General features: G+C 41.0%; 1 protein-coding gene across 1 annotated transcript in view; it reads right to left on the bottom strand.

Annotated features, from left to right (window-relative positions):
* Window positions 1-22582, bottom strand: part of Parp8 (poly(ADP-ribose) polymerase family member 8) — a 186472-nt gene that overhangs the window by 83026 nt on the left and 80864 nt on the right. The window contains exon 4 of the mRNA XM_059276249.1: window positions 6530-6567. Coding sequence (XP_059132232.1) covers window positions 6530-6567 — 38 coding nt within the window. The remainder of the gene's footprint in view (window positions 1-6529; window positions 6568-22582) is intronic.

Raw genomic sequence — 22582 nt, 5'->3', positions numbered from 1 at the left:
TAAAAAGGGGGGGAGGGGAGATAGGAGGTGAACTCTATTATAGCTGAACTTTTCAATTTTGTTTTTTGTTGTGGTGGTGTTTTTGTTTTTGTTTTGCGACAAAGTCTCCCTGTGTTGTCCAAGACAACCATGAGACCTTCATGCCTGAGCCCCCTCCTCGCCAAGGGCTGGGATGACAGACAAAGGCTCGTATGGCCAACTTCAGAGCCAGGTATTTCTTTTCTCTTGAACTCTACTTGGTCTACTGATGTGAAGCTATTTTGTCCGTAAGCAAACTAAGTCCGTTTTCCCTATAAACAGGGAAGGAGAGGCTGGAGGTAATGCATCAGAGGTAAAGCACTTATATAAACCGCAGAACACTGGATCCCATCACAGCCTGAGGAGAGAAGGCATAATAAAACAGCATTTAAGAATAAAGATGGTGGCAAAGGCCTATACTCCCAGCACTTGAGAGATGGAGGCAGAAGGATAAATCCTAGGTCATCCTCAGCAACAGAAGACATGGTCTTAAAAAACAAAGAACAAGACAAACGAAAGGCCAGGAGAGACACTAGAGCAACAGAAGTAGAAGGTGGCCGCCAGCTGGAGGGAGAGATGGAGAATCCACAAACTGGACAGCCGCCGCCCATCCACAGACCACAGAACAGCAGTTTTACTCAAGTGTGTGACTCAATTTGAAGGATTTTTCTGTGGAAGTGGACCTGTCCATAAAATAACAGATAAAACTGGTCTCTAATTCATTTTTAAGAAAACTGAAAAAAAAATGCTTTAAAATTGGTAAAGCAGTTCAAGTACCAGAAGGCAGTGAGATTTGATTCAAAAATTAATCTGTTGACTGAGTGTGGCATGACGCTGGAGGGCAGGATTATGCCTTCAAAGGCTCTCTAAGAGATTTTCTACTTGTTTGTAGTTTGGATTAGCCATACTTTCAAATTCTGCTTTTGACTCAAGTATACTCCAATCAGAATGTTCTGGGGCTTTAGAGTACCAGGTGTTAATTCTTCATTCTGATGTAGTAGGCCAGCCATATCTATTATGGTCAGAAAAGAGGCAGAGTAAAGAGCACCTCAAGTTTAGAATATCCCATTTGGGGAGTTAAGAAAAGAATAGCAATAACTCTTCCTCAAAAGAACTGTTTTCTCTGTTGAAAAGTTTAAGATCACTGATTCAGCCTCCTTCCTCATTACTACTATGTTCACAGTTTATCAGGATGCTTCTGAGAGGCTGCATCAGTCCATTCTTCTAGGTTCTTGAGCTTAGCCAACCCACTCTGGGCAGGCCCTCTGAAATGAAATCTGTAAATCTGCATTCCCTTGGACCTTGATATTATTCAACATGGCCGAGATGTGGAAGCCATGTTAAGTATCCATCAATGACTGAATTAAAAAGGAAATTGTTGTAAATATGTATAAAGTAGTATTCTGTTCAGCCATTAAAAAAGAAAAAGAAAGAAAGAAAGGAGGGAGGGAGGGAGATAGAGAAAGAAAGAAAAGAGAGAGAGAGAGAGAGAGAGAAACAAACCATGCAATAAAATGAGTGAACATGATGGACATTAGGGTAAGTCAAATAAGCCAAAAGGAGACAAACTGCTACTGCCCTTGTGTGTATGAAATCTAGGAAGTCGAAGGGAAAGACGCTGTGAATAGTACTGGAATGGTAGTTGCCAGGGTTTGTGGACAAACAAGTGGGAAGCTTGGTCAAAGGGAACAAATATGAAGGTGTACGATGAGGAGGTTCCAGGGGATCTAACACACAGCTTAGGTGATGATGGAAGTGTTAATTGCTTTGACTGTGGTGATAAAAAGAACCTATCTCCAACTATAGAGTCTTTTTAACCTAAGTCACAGCCGTAGATACAAATTCAGGAAGTGTGTCGATAAGCACTGTGCTATTTGCATGAATCAATCCATCTCCACTCTTGTTCAGATAGCTACTTCTTCCCTAAGCTTTGTCACATGGGTGACAGCACCATCTTGGTTTAGAGATGGGAAAGGCTAATGATTGCATTTAAGATGACAGACTCCTTGAGACAGAGCAAGGGTGTTGAATCTTGAATTCTCTCATTGGACTCTTCCCATGAGTGCTGCATTTGGTTTTCGTTTTCTTTGATGATTTAGGCTTTGTCTTGTTTCCTCCTTCGATCAACGCCTGGAGACAGGTTTTTTTTGTTGTTGTTGGTGGTGGTGGTGGTGGTGGTAGTGATGGTGGTGGTTTTTTCGAGACAGGGTTTCTCTGTGTAGTTTTGATGCCTGTCCTGGATCTAACTCTATACATTCTGGCCGCAGCCTGTCCCCCTCACCTCTCCCATCCTGCCACATCCTCTCCTTCCTGTTCCTTTCCCCCACTCCCCCTCTCCCACTCCCTAATCCCCTCCTCTTCTGTCTCCATCCAGGAAAGGACAGGTCTCCTTTGAGTATCAATACAGCATGGCATATCAAGTTGCAGTAAAGACTGAGCACCTCCCCCAAGTATTAAGGCTGGACAAGGCAACCCAGTATGAAGAGTAGGGTCCCAGAAGAGTAAAAGAGTCAGAGACAGTCATTGTTCCTGCTGTTAGGAGTCTCATAAGAGGAGCAAGCTACACAACTGTAACATATATGCAGAATGCCTAGGTCAGTGGAGACAGGTTCTTAAGTTCATGTTTTGTAGAGGATGTAGATATCTATGTTAAGCTGTTAACCATGTAGGTATTTCTGTTTCTCTTCAGTAGAGCATTTCCATCATTACCATAGCTTCTAAGGATCATTAGCATGGGAAAGGATAGCTACAGGAAAGCAATTATCACTGACCTTACTCAGTTTCAAGTACAGGGCCACTTAAGTCAAGTTGTCCTATTCATTATTACTATGTAACTTAAGAGAAAGGGTAATTGTACTGATAAAAAATAATTGCCTGATTTTGTATTATAGTCTGGGTATTTTCCCTGAGTTGTCTCTAAAATTTTGTCATTTTTGTTATACATTTCTTTCAAACCAACCAATTATGCACTTTTAAAGACAAGGAAACCAAAACTAAAGGAAATTAATTCTTTCAAATTACTTAAGGAATTGATTGATTAAATAATTATTAAGTGGTAAAGTTGGAATGTTTCTGAATCAAAAAGTCAATATTTTGTCACTGAACTGTGTTTTAAATATGGAAATCATGATAATTCAAAAACTGCAGCATATTACAAGATATAAATGCTTATTAACTGTAAAAACAATTACTCGTTAAGGGCTCTACGTAGAGTGTTAGGATTTCAATTCTCACTTAAGTTGCTAATTCACAGTTATATATGATGTTCAAATACATCATCTGTGAGTCAGGGCTCTGGAGCCATGGGGACCAAATAATCCAGAAACTACCACCTCACTTCTCTAGATCCAACAGAAGAAGGGAGAAGAGATGAGAGAATTCAGTCACCACAGTGGCTAAAGCTTCTAATTTAGGTGAGAAAACATGAGCTGTACCGATGAACAGTTTGGTTTTAGCAGATCTACTGGTGACTTGCCGTGCATATACCATTTCAAATCCATTACCAAAAATGAAATCTGCTCTGTAGGACTCATAGAAGCCAGAGGGTCACTTTACATTTCCTCTTTATTGTAAAGAGTGACCCTGTATCTATGTCATTACATGTGCTCGAGTCCATGAAAGACTTTAAATCTCCATTTCATAGACACAGACTACAAAATGAGTGTCAATCAATGGCCTGAGTTCGTGGAACAAAACTGTAAACTGAAAATTGCTCCTAAAAACTTAGGTGAGTGTGGCACGCTGCTCCTAACTGAGTGGGACAGTGAGAACACATGTGGGACAAAGCAAACCCCATGCTAACAAGATGAGATGATGAGCTAATCCTTGAGCCAAACCATCCTCAAAAGATAGTTAAATAAGCCCACAGACAATACTAGAAGGAATTAGTGAGGGCGGTACCAAGAATACTGAATTTAGTCATTAAAAAACAATAAAGGGAGCTATTTGTTTGAGGGCATCTTTAAAGTAGGCAAAGGTCCTGTAAAACAAACCAAAGTTTGGGAATGGAAGAACAAATATAGGCAATGCAAACAGCACAAATGAGAATGGAGAAAAAAAAACAAAACAGATATGTAAGACTTTTTTACAATAGAAAAAACAGGATAAAATACTTTTCTCTTAATAAAACGAACATTTAAACACCATAGCAACTTTTCCAAAAAGACATATAGTAAAAAAAGAAAAATTGCTGAGATAAAACAAATCCATAATCATGGCAGGAAAATCACGTGTCCTAAGGGTACCTCACCACATCTAAAAAGACAGGCTTGCTAGCCCTCGGAAGGCTCAAAGAGCCAGTGGGTTCCATTAGCGTCTTGACGTCTATAATACCAAGTCCAAACCAAAGCTCACACCGTGCCGGCATGCAACATCAAGATGCTTAGTAAAGGAGGAAATGCTTCCGCAACAGAGGCAAAGTAAAAACTCAATAGATTCAACAGTCCTTAATGTTCTAAAACATGGTAAACAAGGAAAAAAATGATGCTTTTGTCTGACAAGTAGAAACATGCTATTTTTTTATATAAAGTTGCCAACTTTTCTATGATTGAAAATTATTCCAGAAGTTCTAGGAAGTGTGTGGGGGGTGGGGTGGGGGACAACATCTGTTAGGAAGGACAAACAAACACTTAATTTTATGTAATATTGCCAGTCTGGAAAAGTGAAACATATTAACCAACAACACTCAAGTAAATCTGGATTACAATTTAATAAAAGGGAAAATACTATCCCACTAACAGCCACCCTGAAGCCCTAGAAAAGGACTAATATCACTTCCTCAGAAACAACAGTTGCCAGAGGTGAGATGCAGAGTGTCTGTCACCAAGTGCCATGTCCCTACGAGGCATCCTTGGTTTCTCCAGCACACAGTCTTTAAGGATGAATATCATAATTGCCACTTTCCCCCTTGTAACCTATAATGGCGACTGGAATTAGATTCAACTATACACCTGGAAACATTCTGTACCTTTATTCCGTGTGGTGTATTTGATGTACCACATGCACCAGCCAATTCAAAACTCAGCCTCAGCATTTAAACCAGAATACAAATCTGCTTCTCCCTCAGCGAAATAACTCCTACTCTAATCAAGTAAATCAAATACATATTTAAATTCTGTTATCTTGTGGAAATAAAATTACGTTGGAAATTTACTACAAACTTACTCCAAGATGGAGACTTTAGTAAAAAGAACACAGATGAAAAACCAACATTTTATTAAGAAATTTCAAATTTTAGGGGCTGGAGAGATGGCTCAGTGGTGAAGAGCACTAGCTGCTCTTCCAGAGGACTGGGGTTTAATTACCAGCACCCACATGGTCACTCTAAATCTAAATCTAGTCCCAAGGAATATGATGCCCTCTTCCGGCATCTGTGGGCACTGCAGGCACATGATGCACAGACATGCATCAGGCAAAATACTATACACATAAATAAATTTAATTCCATTCCATTTTTAATAGGTTAGGCATATAAATCAGTGGCAGAGAAATTGTCTAGCATGCACAAGACTGTGTTCAACCCCCAAAACTGCAAAAAAAAATTAATGTAAAAATAAATTTTAGGGGCTGGAGAGATGGCTCAGTGGTGAAGAGCACTGGCTGCTCTTCCAGAGGATTTTCACTCAATCCCCAGCACACAACCATATGTAGCATTAGTTCCTGGGGATCCAACAAGCATGCACATGGTGCACATGCATATATGTAGGCAAAACATTCATACACATAAAGCAAAATAATCTTTTAAAAATAAAAATCTTTTAAAAATAAAAATTAAATTAAATAATATTTAAATTTTTATGCAGAACCAAGTTATATTTCCAAGCACCATACCAATGGGGGGGGGGGACCCTAAGTACTACCTCTTTGCCACCAGAGGGAGCTAAGCACTGAGGCTACTTGGTTCACTACACTTTATCACTACAATCTGAACCAGTGGCTGTGTTTTCATACGGAAAACATACCTAATTGTTATTTCTTTGAGTCACTTCTCTGTGGGTGTGCATGTGAGTTTTTTGTTTGCTTGTTTGTTTGTTTGTTTATCGAAATAGGGTCTCTGTAGCCTTGGCTATTCTGGAACTCACTATGTAGACCGGGCTGGCCTTGAACTCACTGAGATGAATCTGCCTCTGCCCCCCAAGAGCTGGAATCAAAGTTATATGCCACCACAATCAGCCTACATGAGTTTACTTTTAAAAATAAGCAGTTCAATATCTTTGGCACAAAGACATTGTCACACATTTCTTTAGTATGTAATTTTTTGTGTGTGTCTGTTTGCAGTGAGCACTTAGTATTGTTGACAAAATGAAGCTACCCCAGGAGTCCATGAGAATGCCTTCATCGGGAAATGACATTTGATTCTGGATCAGGTGTCAGAGTATCTCACAATCAACAGGATCCTTCCTCTGACTTTATGCCTCCTTTGCCAGCACAGTACATGCATGGACATGAATTTCAAATCTCCAGATCAAAACAGTCAAAAGGTACTTAATAAAAACTTTAAGAAAGAGCATACCTGGATAGTCTTCTGAGACGTGTACTGAGTACGACACACTGCAAAGACATGGGAAAGAGAAAAGGCTTAAGTTACTGTGGAGACAGTCAAGCTTGTGCACAAGAAAATCCAACCCCGTATGGCCATCTATTTGTACAACGACAAGTATAAGCACACGACCCACACAGATCAGAAAGCTGATTTTTTTTTTTTTAATGACACAGAAAACATGCAGATGTGAATTTGGACGTCAGCGGGTCTTCCCCATCCTTCCTGAAGCAATCATTCTCCCAACTGATACTTTGCCCTTAGCTTATAGGCAGGCCTTTTCATTTCGGCAATACACAAAGGCTCTTCACAATTCTGTTCATATTTCCCCGAGTCTTCTTTCCATATTAGAGAGGATGTTCTGTAGTTGGTACAGCACTCAAGAATTTAATTGTATGTGTAGGTGGCTGAGGATGGAACCTGGGACCTTATACACACTAGACACTGCCACTCAGTGTCTAACAAGCCCAACATCTATTTTTAATATCGCTTCCCCACAAGCATTTTTGAAAAAGGGTCATTTCACTTAAAACTAATGATATGATGGATGCATGTAATTAAGTTATTCTTCTTAATTCAGTCTTTAAAACCATTATATATAACAAACAGAAGGTTTTCAGTTCTGAGGACTGCACTGCTTCAGAAAAAAAAAATTAATTGTATGTCAACAATTTCCCAACTCCTTTCCCAGGAACCCTGATGCATCTACAAACCTATTTCAGATGATAGGAATTTAGATAACCTATTTGTTCGTTTTTCTATCTCTGTCAACAAGACTGCATATCTCTTGAGGTTTGAGCATGAACAACTGTTTTAGTGCATGATACACAGGACTCACACAATATTAGTTATTTGAATGGGTTAGTGGTGTAGTACAGAAAAGATATGCTACTGTTCATAAAGGACATTTTGCTATTCAATTACTAAGTCAAGAAGCCAAACATGTTAATGTGAAATCATATTTAATCAGAACAATCAACGGAGATAACACGGATGACTAATTCAGAGAGGTACAATAAACATGATAGGGAAGAACTTGGGCAGCACAAAGCCCAATCATTTGGTTTTTAACTCATAAATAATAATTCACCCAAGGTTGCAAGGAATGTACAAGGATTCATTTATCTCCCATGAAGCTTTCCCTACTGCTTACATCTTATGTACATATAGAAGAACACCAAAACCAAGAAACAAACATTAAAGTAAGTGTAGTGCTGTCATTTTGTCATGCATGAAACACATATGTACTACATAGTCAAGACCCAGAGCTATTCACTCATGTTGTCTCAGCAGAGACACACTTGTCACCCCTCTGTCTTAATGGTCCTAGCTCCACACAGCCACCAATCCATTTTCTAGTAGTTCTCTGTCATCTCAAGAGTGTGATTTAAATGTGTGTGCTCGAGTGCATAAAACTGTACAGTAAGAATCACAATAATGACATTTTAAGGCATAGTAATTATCTCAAGAAATTACTCTGGTAGGCAATATTTAGGATGGAAACAAGGAAAAAGCAAAATAGGACCCTACCATAGTAGTGAATTGAGGGCAAGTCTTAATGGGATGTAATGTACGGGGAGAGAATGAAAAGACCCAAGCCAGTGCCAGATGCTGAACCCCAGCCAAAACCCCAGCTTTGGGGATCAAATGCCAAGGAGGTAAAATATCCATATCACTGCTGCCTCATCCTTGGGAGGGGAAATAAGCACTATGACCCAATGTGATTTTACTCTCTCATGAGTCATTTGCTTATACAGTGGGAATATACTATACAGCAATAAAATCCATGTTGATCAGTCTACCCTTTCTAATCCGTCAGTTCTATACAACAGAAGCCAGGCATTTGGCCAAAGATTATACACAATTCCAAGTTCAATTGATTTACAACATCTATGTTCTCAACTAACAGTATTTGGCCTCATTTTTCACTCAAATCAATGTCTAAATGTCACATGAAGCCTTAATCTGTTCCTCTGTCTTCATCCAGTCAGGGAGCCTGCTACAGACTAGCAGGAGTCGTGTAGCTAGCTTGGAGACTTACTAGCTGGGTAACAGAGAAAAAGTCACATATACAATCAGCTTCAGTCTCTTTTCAGAAAAATCAGAGCATCCACATCTACGCCCTCCAGGTCTTATGTGATGGTTTGGTGAACGGCCCCCATGATACCACTACACAGCAGTGGAAACCCAGTAACCTTGGCCCAACTCCAGCTTTTTCTGTTTATTTTGTTTTCTTGAGATAGGAACTCAAGCTAACCTGAAGATCACCACATAACCCATACAGACTTTTGACACTGACCCTTGTACTTGCCCCCATTTCCAGAATATTAGGATTGTAATGTGTACATCACCACACTGAGCCTCAAGCACTGTAATTAACAGGAGTTTCACATGAATGAATATGCTCTGGAGAACTCAGTTGCATCTGTAAAAAGATACAATCAATACTTTACATTTATCAGAAACCAAAGCTAACTCTGACAATTTTACTTTATGGTCCTAATATCCTGGAAATAATAGGGGACAGGTCCATGTTCAAGACCGTACCTAATTTTTCTGCAATCAAATAGAAAACAAGAGACCTGCAAAATGATTCATCAGCTCCCTGACCTAAAGCGTGTTTTTGGGTGCATACCAGGAGGAAAATCACTGGGCCTGTAAAATCTTAATCAGTTTCACTCTGTAGCTTGCAGAACTCGAAGGGATGCAATCCAGTACAAGCAGACTTGGATGATTAAGTTCAAGGCTCTAAATGAGTAGGGCCAAAAAGGGTGGCAGGGACAGTGTGAGCAGAAAGCAAAGCTTAAGCAGCTTTCAGAATAGGGTTGGAATGTGCTGTCCTTAATAAATCCTGGAGGTGACATGAAAAAAGCCTGAAGCTCTCGACTCCTGTTCAAGGGGGAATGCCCTCATAATCCTGGACTATGCTGTACTGTGAGTATATTAAAGAGCTTTGTTAGAGAATGTCAGGGAACTTGGTATGTTTGGTATAGTCTAGTCGAGGACCATGGCGTGAGGTGCATCTGATCAGGGGTGTACGCTGGAATCCATTAAGTATTGCTATTACCTGTATGATTCATCTGATACGATTTGTTCCAAGGAAAGACATCTCTCCACAGCAGACCCAGAAGGCCAACCTAGAGCAGCCATCAACACTCAGCTTGTCCTAGCCTTACAGTTAGGCTTTACTCCTATCTTCGGAATCATTCACAGGGCCATTCCTGCTTTTAAATTCATCACTTGTACCTTATGCCCTTTTCCTCCTGAACCATATTATCAGGAGCCAGAAGGCACCAATTTGCTCCTCATTCTCAAGTTTTCTGCTTTAAGAAAACTATTTAAGGATGGAAGGGAAAATGACAGGTGTGGTGGGCAAGTTTAAAGCCAGGCGGGAGTACATAGAAGAACCCTGTCTCAAAATAACAGTAATAATTATAATAACTTAAAAAAAAAAAAACTTAAAAGAATGGTAGGGAGGTGTGATGATTTAAATGAGCAATGTCCCTGGAAGTCTCAAACCACTTTGAGTTTTCTGTCTCTCACCTCCCCCACACCTCTCCTTTACACTTGAATGAGCAATGTCCAGGGAAGTCTCAGGCGTGTAAATACTTGGTATCCAATTAATGGTGCTTTGGGAAAGTTTAGGAGATGTATCCTTGTTGGAGGAAGTATATCACAGAAGGTGGACTTTGAGTGTTTAAAGACGCAGACCACTTTGAGTTTTCTCTCTCTCTCTCTCCTCCCCGACCCCTCTCCTTTACTCTTGCAGTTCAAGATAGGAGCTGTCAGCTCACTGTCACAGCCAGCACGACTGCCATTCGCTAGTGTGACTCCGAGCCGCGATGAACTCTAATCCTTCTGGAACCGGAAGCCATATCCATCCCTCCGTTCACAAGCTGCCTTGGTCACGGTGTTCTATCGCAGCAATGGGAAAGGAACTAATACAGTGGCTAATGGAAGACAGTGTCTTAAAACAGAAGTGAGCACTCAGACTAAAAATACAAGAATTTTAGACTCAGAAGACATTTCTGGGGTGCTGAATTCAATACCTGTATTTTATGATAGACTCCAAAACATTGTGGCCATCTGTGAAGCAAAACTCCTGGGTTGTGCGCTCATTTTTTTTCCACAACACCCAAAGTTTTAACAGAATGAACAACATACAGTATTGTACTCTGTGATGCCTCTTTTGCTTTACTTCTTGAACCTTAAGGCGGCACGTTTCTTAATAACAGCCTCTTTCAACCTCTCAGCTTTCCTAGCTAAATCAGACTTCTAAAATTCACACAAGGGAAATCAAAACACAGGAACTAATGCGGGTCTGGAGATTCTCTGTTCACCTCCAAGTGAGCTGCTGAAAACCAACTATAGGCAAGCACACTCCTTGCTTCCATGCAGCCTGAAGCTTCTGCCCCTTTGGTGCTAGAGTCAAAAGAAACTATCCTAGAGCCCCACCCCCAGGCTTATCTCTAGTGCTTTAGGGATTATTAAAAGCCCAATTTGCTAGTTTGATCCGATTCAAGACTCACAACATTCACCTTTATGTTTCATTATCATGTTTCATTTCCCAAAAAATATTTTCTAATTATCTGGGTCAACCAGCTAGTGTTCCTTCATTCTTCACCAATTATTGGCTGCAATCGCTGAGTAACTTCAGGATTAAGGGATTCTAGTGCACTTTCCCACTTCACTAAATCTTTCTATCACCCACATCAATACTGACAATGTTAAGCTCCATAGAGTTCCAAGGCCTCATTCACCTCACCTTCCTTCCTAGACCCTGGATCTTGACCTGGGGGTAGAATCTGTATCTTTTGAAAAACCTCCAACCTTTGTGTTCTACTCTTTAGCTGTGACTCTCTCAGATCTTTAAACAATGCTTTCTTTCCTTGGGCCTTCACAGGTTCCTCCTTTGCCCAGCTCTAGATAAATGCTCTCTCTACAGCACCTTCACCCCCTTCACTGTGAAGCCCTAACCTTGCCACTGGAGACCCTAAAAGTTCCAAATGGTAGATTCAGTTATGCTTGACACTGTCCCCCTAGACCGCTGAAAGTTGCTGGGAAGACAGAGGCACAATAAGCCCACGTGGACATCCAGGGCCCTCAGCATCAGCTAGGAAAGACTTTGCCCAATGACCCTGGAACCTATAGCTCAGATTCCTCATTTTTCTTTTCCTTTATAAATCTTGACAATTTTCCAAAAGCTAATAAAACCTTGTCCTCTGGCCATCAAATCATTTTATTTCACAATAAGATAAAGGAGATTGCCATTTGGCTATTCCCTCAGGCACTTGAACTATTTCTCCCACCAGCCACCCACATAGAGACTTGCAGTACCTTCTTTTCTGCATCCACACAAGAGAAGACAAACATCTGTCCTTTCGACCGAGTCTAATTTGCTATACGGATCCCATAAACCCACACTCCATTTGGGACTTTTGTTCTATTAGTCTCACAATTCTACAATTTATAATATCTATGCCATTATGGAAGTGGCAAAGTTTAACTACAAAGATATTAAGAAAACTGTTCAAAATAAACAAGTGAGAGCTGACAAGAGCGAAGCAGGGCGTGAAGCAGGTGAAGGCCCTTGTCATCAAACAATCCAAGCTTGAAAACCTGAGTTTGATCCCCAGCATCTACACGGAGGAGGAAGGAGAAAAGGCATTACACTGTGCTGTTCTCTGAATTCTATATTCATAATGTGGTACATATGCACACAGGCACACTGATGATGAAATTTTAAATGTAAAGTACCAACTCTCCTAAGAATTGTACTGGACATGCATGATTATTATACTAGACAACTTTAAAGTAGTGGAATAGAGGTTTGTTTGTTTTTTTCCCCCAAGGTAAGATCTCAAGTAACCAGGCCTTAAACTCCAAGGATACACAGGACTGACCTTGAACTTGTGATCTTCCAGCCTCTACCTCCCATATGCTGAGATGAGTCCACTCTCAGTTGTACGTGGTGCTAAAGATTGAACTCCGCCTTGGGACATGCTAGGTAAACATTCCACCAACCGAATGACATCATCACCCCAAGAATATTTTTACATCTGTAATCTTAGTCCTCAGGACGTGGAGACAAGAGAATCTGAGGTTCAAATCATCCTCAGCAAAATGGTGAGTTTAAGGCCAGCCTAGGCTACATGAGACCCTGTCTCAAAACAAAACAAGAATTTGAGAAGTAGAAGCAAAGGTATTTCTGATACAATAAGGGAAAACCATTTGGTCTGATGAGACATACTTTCATTTATATTAACAAATATATACCGACGACAAACACATACAGAAATACTGCTTGAAACGAGTAGCTCCCTCTCTAGTTCCCTAGAATTCTGGACAAAATTAATCGTCTGTATATCTGAATTGTTTCAATCAGTCTAACTACACTATAGACCGAGATGTGGTATTAGTGCTGCTTACAAACCCCATTTATGCACCACAGCCATGCTGGAAAACAGGCATTGTCCCATGGCAGGGATAGCTGCAGAGACACCACTGATCCCACAAAAAGCAGGAACCTTGACTTCATCAAGAAAGGAATTCAAGAGGAGTCCTTTGTGGAGCAGAGTTGGAAGTTTATTAGAAGGGTTTTGCATGGGGATTATGAAGAGAGCTTGGGGGATGAGACACCCAGAGTGCAAGAGTGGGTTTCTCAAAGAAAAGCTGTGTTTTATTGCCTTTACAAGGACCAAATACATGGTTTGGGTGGGTTTTAATGTTATCTTTAGAAAGCTGGTAAGGAATTAAGAGATCTCAGGTGGTTCCCGAGGTGCACAGAGTAGGATGACCAGAAACAGCCTCTACCACAAGAGTTCTATGAGAAGTAAAGATATTTTCACAGTAAAAAAAGTAACAGTCTCATTTGTGAGATTTCTAAAAAACTATGTGGGAAAGGAGTAGTGCTACGTTCAAAGTTACAGATGCTCAGTCCTTATGCATATTGCCATCTTAAAGTTATCTGAAAGTATCTTCATATGTGAGGAATAGTGTCTCTACATAGACACTTTTTATAGCAATTATTAATTGTGCTGGAAGTCTCCATCCTCACCTGGGGAGAAGCTTTAGCCAGATTCCTGAATTCAGGGCTCATTTCCCTCCCCATGTTCCAATGATTTTCCATCTTTCTATTCTGCCTCACATACTAGCATTCCAGTTTGGATCATTGCTGAGATGTCTCTATGTCTATCTGTCTGAGTGCCCATGTCTGTCTGTCTCTTTCTCTCTCTCTCTCTCTCTCTCTCTCTCTCTCTCTCTCTCTCTCTCTCTCTCTCTCACACACACACACACACACACACACACACACACACACACTCGCACACCAGATTGTGTGGATTTGAATTTTGAATGAAGACTCTGCCTTATGAACTGTGTGATCACTGCTAAGCACTCTCCTGATTCAATTTCCTTATCTGTGATTCTTCTCTTAGAGTTGCTATGATGAACATATGAGATAACACATGTTCTAAAAAGGAATAAAACTAGACACACAAATTAATTAATGGTATTTTTTACTCCTACAAAGCATTATTTCCCTAGTGTACACCTCATCCACCATCAAGACTCTATTCCAGGTCAAGTTCCTCTCAACCTTCTCCAAACACCAAGACAGAAGAGTAGATTCCTTCCCTAGGTATCACTTGACCTTGACACTGAATCTCCTCCGACTGCAGGGAAAGAATGATTGTTTGTACTCTCAAATTCTCAGGGCCAAGACAGGGTGGCTTATCACTCAAAATATAATTTGGAGTGGGATGCATAGATCATATTTCCCAAAATTCCTGAATGCCCTAACAATACCCTACCTGAGGAAGTATTTAAATGTTTAGAAAAATGAGCAAATGTTGCCTGCAACAGCTCACTGTGCATATACACACCATCACCACAAATGCAGTGAGTTGCAGACCCATCTATCATGTGCTCTCAGGTACCTTTTGTGATGTGAAAAAGCATTTGGAAAATTGCATTTCCAAGTCTACAGAATGATGGTAGCAGGTACACTATAGCACTCCTACGGATATGAGCTCGAACTCAAAGGCACGTTACACAGGAAGACTTCTGAGATGTTAAAAAAAAATGAATAAATAAAAAGACGGAAGCCCCAGTTGTTTTCTCTTCAGCTTCTATAGTGGCTCAACATTAATGAGCAAATTACTTGTCAGGAATATGCTACACATTAAAGTTCTTACATAAACTATTCCCATTTTCAAAATGTAGTGGAAGGATTGACAGTTCTCCAAAACAGAAGGGGGCGGGAGGAAAAACTGCCCGTGTCAGGTGGAAACATTTCATTGGGCATTGTTTCAGTATCACTCAGCCCATGAATCAAGTCCACTAGTGGCAACCGTGAGTAAATGCCTGTCCGGCCCCTGAACAAATGCCTGCCTGGCTGCTTCTCAGCATCAAGATCAGGGACACATTCTCATTGTTGTAGCAGGAATCTTAAAAGTTCTTATTAATAAAATCAAACCTGAGGCCAGTTATTGGGGTAAATGCTGGAAGATCAGAGAAGCAGAACAAGCCACAGCCACCTCACCTCACCAGTTCCTCAGCTGATCCTGTTTCCTCAGACTGGAAGCTTCTGTATCCTCATCCCAAAGGCTCTCAGCTGAACTGCTGCTCAAAAGCCTGAATGCTTAACCAGTCAAAAGCTTCTAGTTTTGGCTCCTCATGCCTTATATACATTTCTGCTTTCTGCCATCACTCCCTGGGATTAAAGGCTCAATTTCTGGGATTCAAGGTGTGAGTCACCATGCCTGGCCGTTTCCAATGTGGCCTTGAACTCACAGAGATCCAGAGGGATTTCTGCCTCTGGAATGCTGGGATTAAAGGCATGTGCTACCACTGACTATCCTCTATGTTTAATATTGTGGCTGTTCTCTTCTCTGACCCCATATAAGTTTATTAGCGTGCACAATATTTTGGGGAACACAATACCACCACATTTCCCCTTTTATTGTCTAAAATTAAAAAAACATAACTAATATCAGAAAAATTATATCCAATAAGTATATACAATATACATAGTCAAAATTACATTAACGATGTCTAGTCCATTAACATTTGACTGATTCAGAAAAAAAAACTCCATTAATATATAACAATGTCCAGTCCAGTAACATTTGATAAACTCAAAAAAATTTCATTACTTATCCTATTTAAAACAAGTAGTTCCTTTTTTTTTGGTTTTTTTGAGACAGGGTTTCTCTGTGTAGCTTTGCGCCTTTCCTGGAACTCGCTTTGGACACCAGGCTGGCCTCGAACTCACAGAGATCCAGAGGGATTTCTGCCTCTGGAATGCTGGGATTAAAGGTGTGTGCTACCACTGCCTATCCTCTATGTTTAATATTGTGGCTGTTCTCTTCTCTGACCCCAGATAAGTTTATTAGCCTGCACAATATTTTGGGGAACACAATACCACCACACATTGTAGAAAATGCGTCCAACTAGGCAAATTATCAGCCCCTGCAAAAGCAAGACTGGCGATGATGAGCAAACGTTAAAGTAGCTGATCATATACGTTCCCATTTCCAGAACATTTTGATGATTTTTAAACCTATTATATTTTGAACAGATGAGGTAACATGACCAAATGTAAAGAAATGCTTTTCCTGATTGTGTTAAAAGCCAGGGCCTCGTCGGCCACGTCTATACTTCAGTTCTGCACCACAGGTCAATACTTAGACTTCTGAGTGAACATCTTTTGGGCAGGGCTGAACTTGCAGGAGCCTTCTTCCTTAGAACGCTGATGCTACCAGAATGAAATCCATTGCTTTTGTGAGGGTGGTCAGTTTCTTTCCATTACCATGGCTGCTGTCACCAGGAGATGTACATGGAGATGAAAGTAGGACATAGACATGATCTCATACAAGCTCTGTGGTTGTCAGTGCAGTCCCTAGGATCCCCTGGGAGTCCAGGTTACTTGATTCTGTGGGTTTTCTTGTTGTGTCCTTGGCCCCTCTGGCCCCCATAATCCTTCCCCCTCCCCTGTCTTCCACAGAATTTCCTGTGGTCTGCCTAATGTTTGGCTGTAGGTCTCTGCATCTGTTCCCATCAGTTGCTCTGATGACAACTGGAATCGGCCACGATCTATTTGTATAGCAGAATATTATTGGGAGTCATTTCATTGACTTTTTTTTTTCTTTTTTGCCAGCCATGTTTACTTCTATCCTAGGTCTCTGGGCTGTCCAGCCTCTGGGTCCTGGCCCTCCAGACTGTGTCAAGGGTGGGCTCCCTCTCATTGTATGGGTCTCAAGCTGGACCTGTCATTGGTTGGTCACTCCCCTAATTTCTGCACCACCTTTACCCCAGCATATCTTGTAGGCAGACTAAATTGTAGGTCAGAGGCTACGTGGCTAGGTTAGGATCCCAATCCCTCTACTGGAAGTCTTGCTTGTTTAGAGAAGATGGCCGGTTCAGGCTCCATATAATCCACTGCTAGGAGTCTTAGCTGCATTTCCATTGCACTAGGTTTCTAGTTCATCCCAGAGATGCCCCTGATTTCAGTTGTCTTTGCCAGAACCACCAACCAGAGAACTTGCATGGGATTGACCTAGGCTCTCTGCACATATGTTACAATTGTGTAGCTTGGTCTTCTTGTGGGACCCCTAACAGAGGGAGCAGGGGCTGTCTCTGACTCTATGACCTGCTTTCAAGACCCTCTCCTCTTACAGGGTTACTTGTCCAGCCTTAATAGGAGAGGGGGTGCCTAATCTCACTGTAACTTGATATGCCATGGCTAGCTGATATACATGGGAGGACTGAACTTTTCTGAAGAGAAAAGAGAAGGAGTGGATGGGTGGAGACAAGGGGATGTTGAAGGTAGGGACTAGAAGAGGGGGGACTGTGATCAGCCTGGGGGAAAATTGATTAATTAATTTTTAAAAATAAAAAAAAGAAACAGACACAAATACAATTTCATCAAGATAAATGCCAGCCAGGTGTGGTGGTGCACACCTTTAATTCCAGCATTCAAAAGGCAGAGGCCTAGGCTACAAAGTGAGAGCCAGGACAGCCAGAGTTAGAGACCCTATCTAAGGAAAAAAAAAAAAAAAACAACAACAACAAAAAAAAAAAAAACGGCAACAACTAAAAGCACACACAGAGAGAGCTCTTCAGTGGAATGTGCAACCAAACCTAAGATTCATGTAGGATTCGTGTACTAAACATTCACTCATATTTACAAGTCTTTACCTTCACTGTTTTACACCTGAAATGACAAGTGGCTATAAAATAAAAACGCAAAAGCTGCTGCACACACAGCACACCAAGACTGAAAGACTGAAAAGGAGACAATAATTCTATAGCTCAAGTCAAGCTTTTGCATGGCAGGAAAAAATTACTGGGCAAATACTACCAACACTCAAGAGAGGCAAACGCCATAGGTTTTATGCTGTCTTATTCAGGGTTTCTATTGTTGAGAAGAAACACCATGACCACGGCAACTCGTATAAAGGAAAACATTTCATTGAACTGGCTCACAGTTTCGGAAGTTTAGACCATTATCATCATGACAAGACATGGCGGTGTGCAGGTAGATACGGTGCTGGAGAAGGAGCTGAGAGTGGAGAAGGAGCTGCATCTTGATCCCACAGGCAGCAGGAAGTAAACTGTCTCACTGGGTATAGCTTGAGCAAAGGAGACCTCAAAGCCCAACCCCATAGTGGCAAGCTTCCTCCAACAAGGTCACACCTTGTCCAACAAGGCTACATCTCCTAATAGTGCCACTCCCTTTGGGGGGCATTATCTTTCAAACCACCAGGTATACCATCTAAGCAAATTCCTCAAAGAATTAAAGCCCATAAAGTGAGTTCTTGCCAAGTTCATTTCTTATGGAATAGCAAAACAATTCTCAACAGCAACCCTATGGCACCCTGCCTACTAGTCTCACCCTTATTTCACACCAATGCCCTGCTCTCTCTGTATGCCCCAGCCAAACAAACAAAACAAAGGAGGTGGAGGGGGGCCTGGGAAGATGGCTTAGCAGTTAACAGCAAGTACTGTGCTTGTAGACTACAGTTTGGATCCCTGCCCATAATCTTCTGTGACTCCATTTCCAGAAGATCCAATTCCCGCTTTGGCCTCCACAGGCATCGGACATGCATACCATAAACACATACATGTGCAGACAAAACATTTATATAAAAATAGATATACAGGAAAAACCATTCAAGTAGTTTGTGTTTTTTCATTTATTATTACTAGGTGTATATATAATGTGAGGGGACGCATGTACACATCCCAAGGCATGCAAGTGAAAGCCAAGGACAACTGGGTGAAATGAGTTCTCTCCTTCCACCTTTATGTGGGTTCCAGTAATCAAACTCAGGTCATCAGCCAGGCTTTCCAGGCAAGAGCTTACCTGCCTAGCTATCTCTCTGACTCAGGCTGTGCTGGGTTGGTTAGTTGGTTCGTTGTTTCCCTAGGCAAAACCCAGCTATTGAGCACGCCATGTCCGTGTCTAGAATTCTCTCTGCATTTTGTCTCCTTGACTTTCTTTTACCCCTCAGATCCCAGCTCAAAGATGCCATTCTAGGGAATGCTTTCTTTCCCTTCCCAGGCTTTGTGGATAGCAGCCAGAACAGTCACAGTTTGAAATTACACATCCATCTGCAAGACTCACTCCCACCTGCTTCCCCCCCTAAATCTATGAGTGCAAAAGGCTCTGTTTTTCTCCAGGTGATTAATAATACTGATGCACACTGCTGTTTTGTTTTTAAGCAGCCAATTTTTTTTTTCTACACTATCATGCTTCCATGCAAAAGTGAACAGTATATTTAAGTTAAAGAGTGACATACACTTACCACAGAGAGCATTGTATTTGTGGAATTAATGTTTGTTTATAATATACAAATCCTTTGATCTTTCCGTACTAAATAAATACCCGGAATGATTTTACAAATAATAACAATCATTTAACACTTGAAGACCGCACTGTACATCAGGACAAAGCGTGGGCTTTAGCATACAGTGAGCCTGAACTTTTCTCTGCCTTTGCTAGCTGGGACTCCCGCTGCTTGTTGAGTTAGGGAGAGGCTATCTACTGCTGAGTGGTGTTGTCAAGAGGGCGACGGTGAAGATGGTGTGCCGAAGAAGGCTGCTGTGTGATGAGATACAATCAGTGAAAATGATTTCGCCACTTCCTGCCCACACACAAATTGAAGACTGGATAGACACAGAATCCAACAGCAACAGATATCACAAGGTCTCCTCAAAATCACTCCACTCCTTCCCCTGCCCTGCTTCCCTTTAAAGAAAAATCCCCTCTTGAGGTTGGAGAGGAAAGCTGACTGAACAAGCCAATCAGAATAACAGACCCTAAGGGCTAATGGTGCAGCTCAGGCAAAGACCCAGGTTTGATTCCTAGGACACCATACATCTGGATATGGAAGCACACGCTGCAGGTAAGGACAGAAGGGTCACGAGTTCAAGATCTTGCTCTGTTACAGAGAGGTTTGAATCTAGTCTGCACTATATAATGCTCTATCTCAAATAAACAAACAAATAAATAAATAAATAAATAAATAAATAAATAAATAGAACAGTAAGCTGGCTCACCAGACAAAATTGGTTGCTATTCAAGCCTAACAACTTGAGTTCAATCTCTTGAACCCATGTAGGAGAGACCAACTCCATAAAGTTGCCCTTTGTATACACACACACATCACACACACACACACACACACACACACACACACTTTAAATTAAAAACATAAAGGATAAAGCGTATTGGACCTCTTTCCTATGACAGAGTTTTCAAGGCATTTATTTCATGCTCCAACCTCAATGGTTGGCTCAGGGTGGCCCATGCAGAGAGCAAATCTGGGACTTATAGAGAATGGTTATGAAAGAATAACTTGCTCTTCCTGCATGGGAATGAGGAAGCCCAGTTTCTTCTAGTGACCTTAGGACATCCACAAGCAAGTTGATCTAAGGACACATTGACTACATGGAAAAAAAAAATGTACACAAAAGTTCCAAAAAAAAAAAAAAAAAAGGCCAGGCGGTGGTGGCGCACGCCTTTAATCCCAGCACTCGGGAGGCAGAGCCAGGCGGATCTCTGAGTTCGAGGCCGGCCTGGGCTACCAAGTGAGTTCCAGGAAAGGCGCAAAGCTACACAGAGAAACCCTGTCTCAAAAAACCAAAAAAAAAAGAAAGAAAGAAAAGTTCAAAGACAGACACAGTTCCCTCATCAAATCTCATTCTAAACCTTTATTACATGAACCATGACTTTCCTTTTACTGTGTTAAGCCAGCATGAAATATTTTCATTTTGTAGAACTGAAAGGTTCTGAATTTTAGAGATTTGTTAAACAGAGACATTCTAATTTACAATGAATACTAAGTTTACTCTATAGTTCTTTTTTTTTGTTTTTTGGATTTTTTTGTTTTTGTTTTTGTTTTTGTTTTTTTTTGAGACAAGGTTTCTCTGTGTAGCTTTGCGCCTTTCCTGGATCTTGCTCTGTAAACCAGGCTGGCCTCGAGCTCACAGAGATCCGCCTGGCTCTGCCTCCCGAGTGCTGGGATTAAAGGCGTGCGCCACCACCGCCCGGCTACTCTATAGTTTTAACATTATGCCTTGTACTTAATGAATCTGATGTATAAAATGCAGCAGTTACTTGATTTAGAGTCTCAAGTAATACTCTGAACTTTTATAGAATTTATGACCTAGAAATAATTGCAAAAAATCTAAGTACATAGGTTACCAGGAAAAAAAAAAAAAATGCGGGGCCACAAATGTCACTGTCTCCCTCTATGTCAGCGTTCCAGACCTTCTGTGCATTTGGAGTCGGCCTTAGAAAGCCACAGGCTCCTTCTCACTTCTCTCGCTTCTTTCTGGACTGCAGTCTTTGGGGAAGACACCAACCCAACAGGGGAGTCCCCAACTGTCAGACTCCCAACCAGTTATCAGTCGCTTACTAAAGTCAATTATCCTTTTACCGTTCGTTGAGCTTTTGAAAAATGTTTTATTCTCACAAGATGAAGGCTAAAAAAAAAAAAAAAAAAGTACAATTACACTGACAGATTTTGATCATGAAGTTAATTGATGAGTTTTCAATTAGTGAATGCAATTCATTCTTAAGCTAGTGAATATGCAAAGCCTCAGAACCATAAACAACTAAGACAGACAGACATCTGTTTGGTTCCAGGAAGGGAGAGACAAGTTCCGACAATCCCCGGACTATGACGGCAGTCTGGATATGCATCTCGATGGAACACTGACATGTAGACTTCTCATGGTAGAAGCAGAAAATGCACTGTTGCTCTCTGAGCCAAGGAAACAAGGATGACACAGAAAGAATTACCTGCTGAGGGACATCTAGTTGTGGCTACCGGTTATAGATATCATTACTGCTGTTTGAACATAGTTTTCTAAAGTATAGCTGAGGAGGACCTATAACTTTTCTTTTTAAGCTATTTCTAAGTTTTGTAGACATCGTGTTTGCAAACTACTGTGAAACACTTTGAAACATCTGATTCTCCCTGGTCACACCAGAATTCACAAACTACTCATGAAGGTTTTTTTTTCCTTCTTATGCAACGTGGTGAATTTCACTGGTTCAATAGGAAGGAGCCTTCCTTTTCTATAAGAATATTATTGGATAAGTTGATTTTATAATTAAGGTTATCCTTATAGGATTTGAAGATAATTTTCAATTAATTGGGAATGACAAGCAATTATTAAGAAAGACTGACTGATTCTCTTAAAGTCACACTTTCAAACTCTCCCAAGAAAACTAGCCTAATAACTAGCTACAGACTCCCAGTCTAAGGAAGAATGGGACAGGTCAGGAAACCTGTGATATCGTGTGAGCTCCAAGAAGATGAATTATGTAGAAACTAAAGGTGAAATGTCGACCAGGGCTTATGAAAGGCCCATGCCAGAATTCAGGAGGCTGAGGTAGGAAGATCATGAGTTCGGGGCTAGTCTGAGGTAAATTGTGAGGTAAGGTGCTATCTACAGAAAGACAGAAAAAAACAGCCAATCCAAGACTTCCTTGAAAAATGGTGAAAAGTTAAT

This window comes from Peromyscus eremicus, chromosome 11 (assembly GCF_949786415.1).
Source record: "Peromyscus eremicus chromosome 11, PerEre_H2_v1, whole genome shotgun sequence".
Classification (NCBI taxonomy): domain Eukaryota; kingdom Metazoa; phylum Chordata; class Mammalia; order Rodentia; family Cricetidae; genus Peromyscus; species Peromyscus eremicus.
This window is presented reverse-complemented; position numbering and strand designations above follow the sequence as displayed.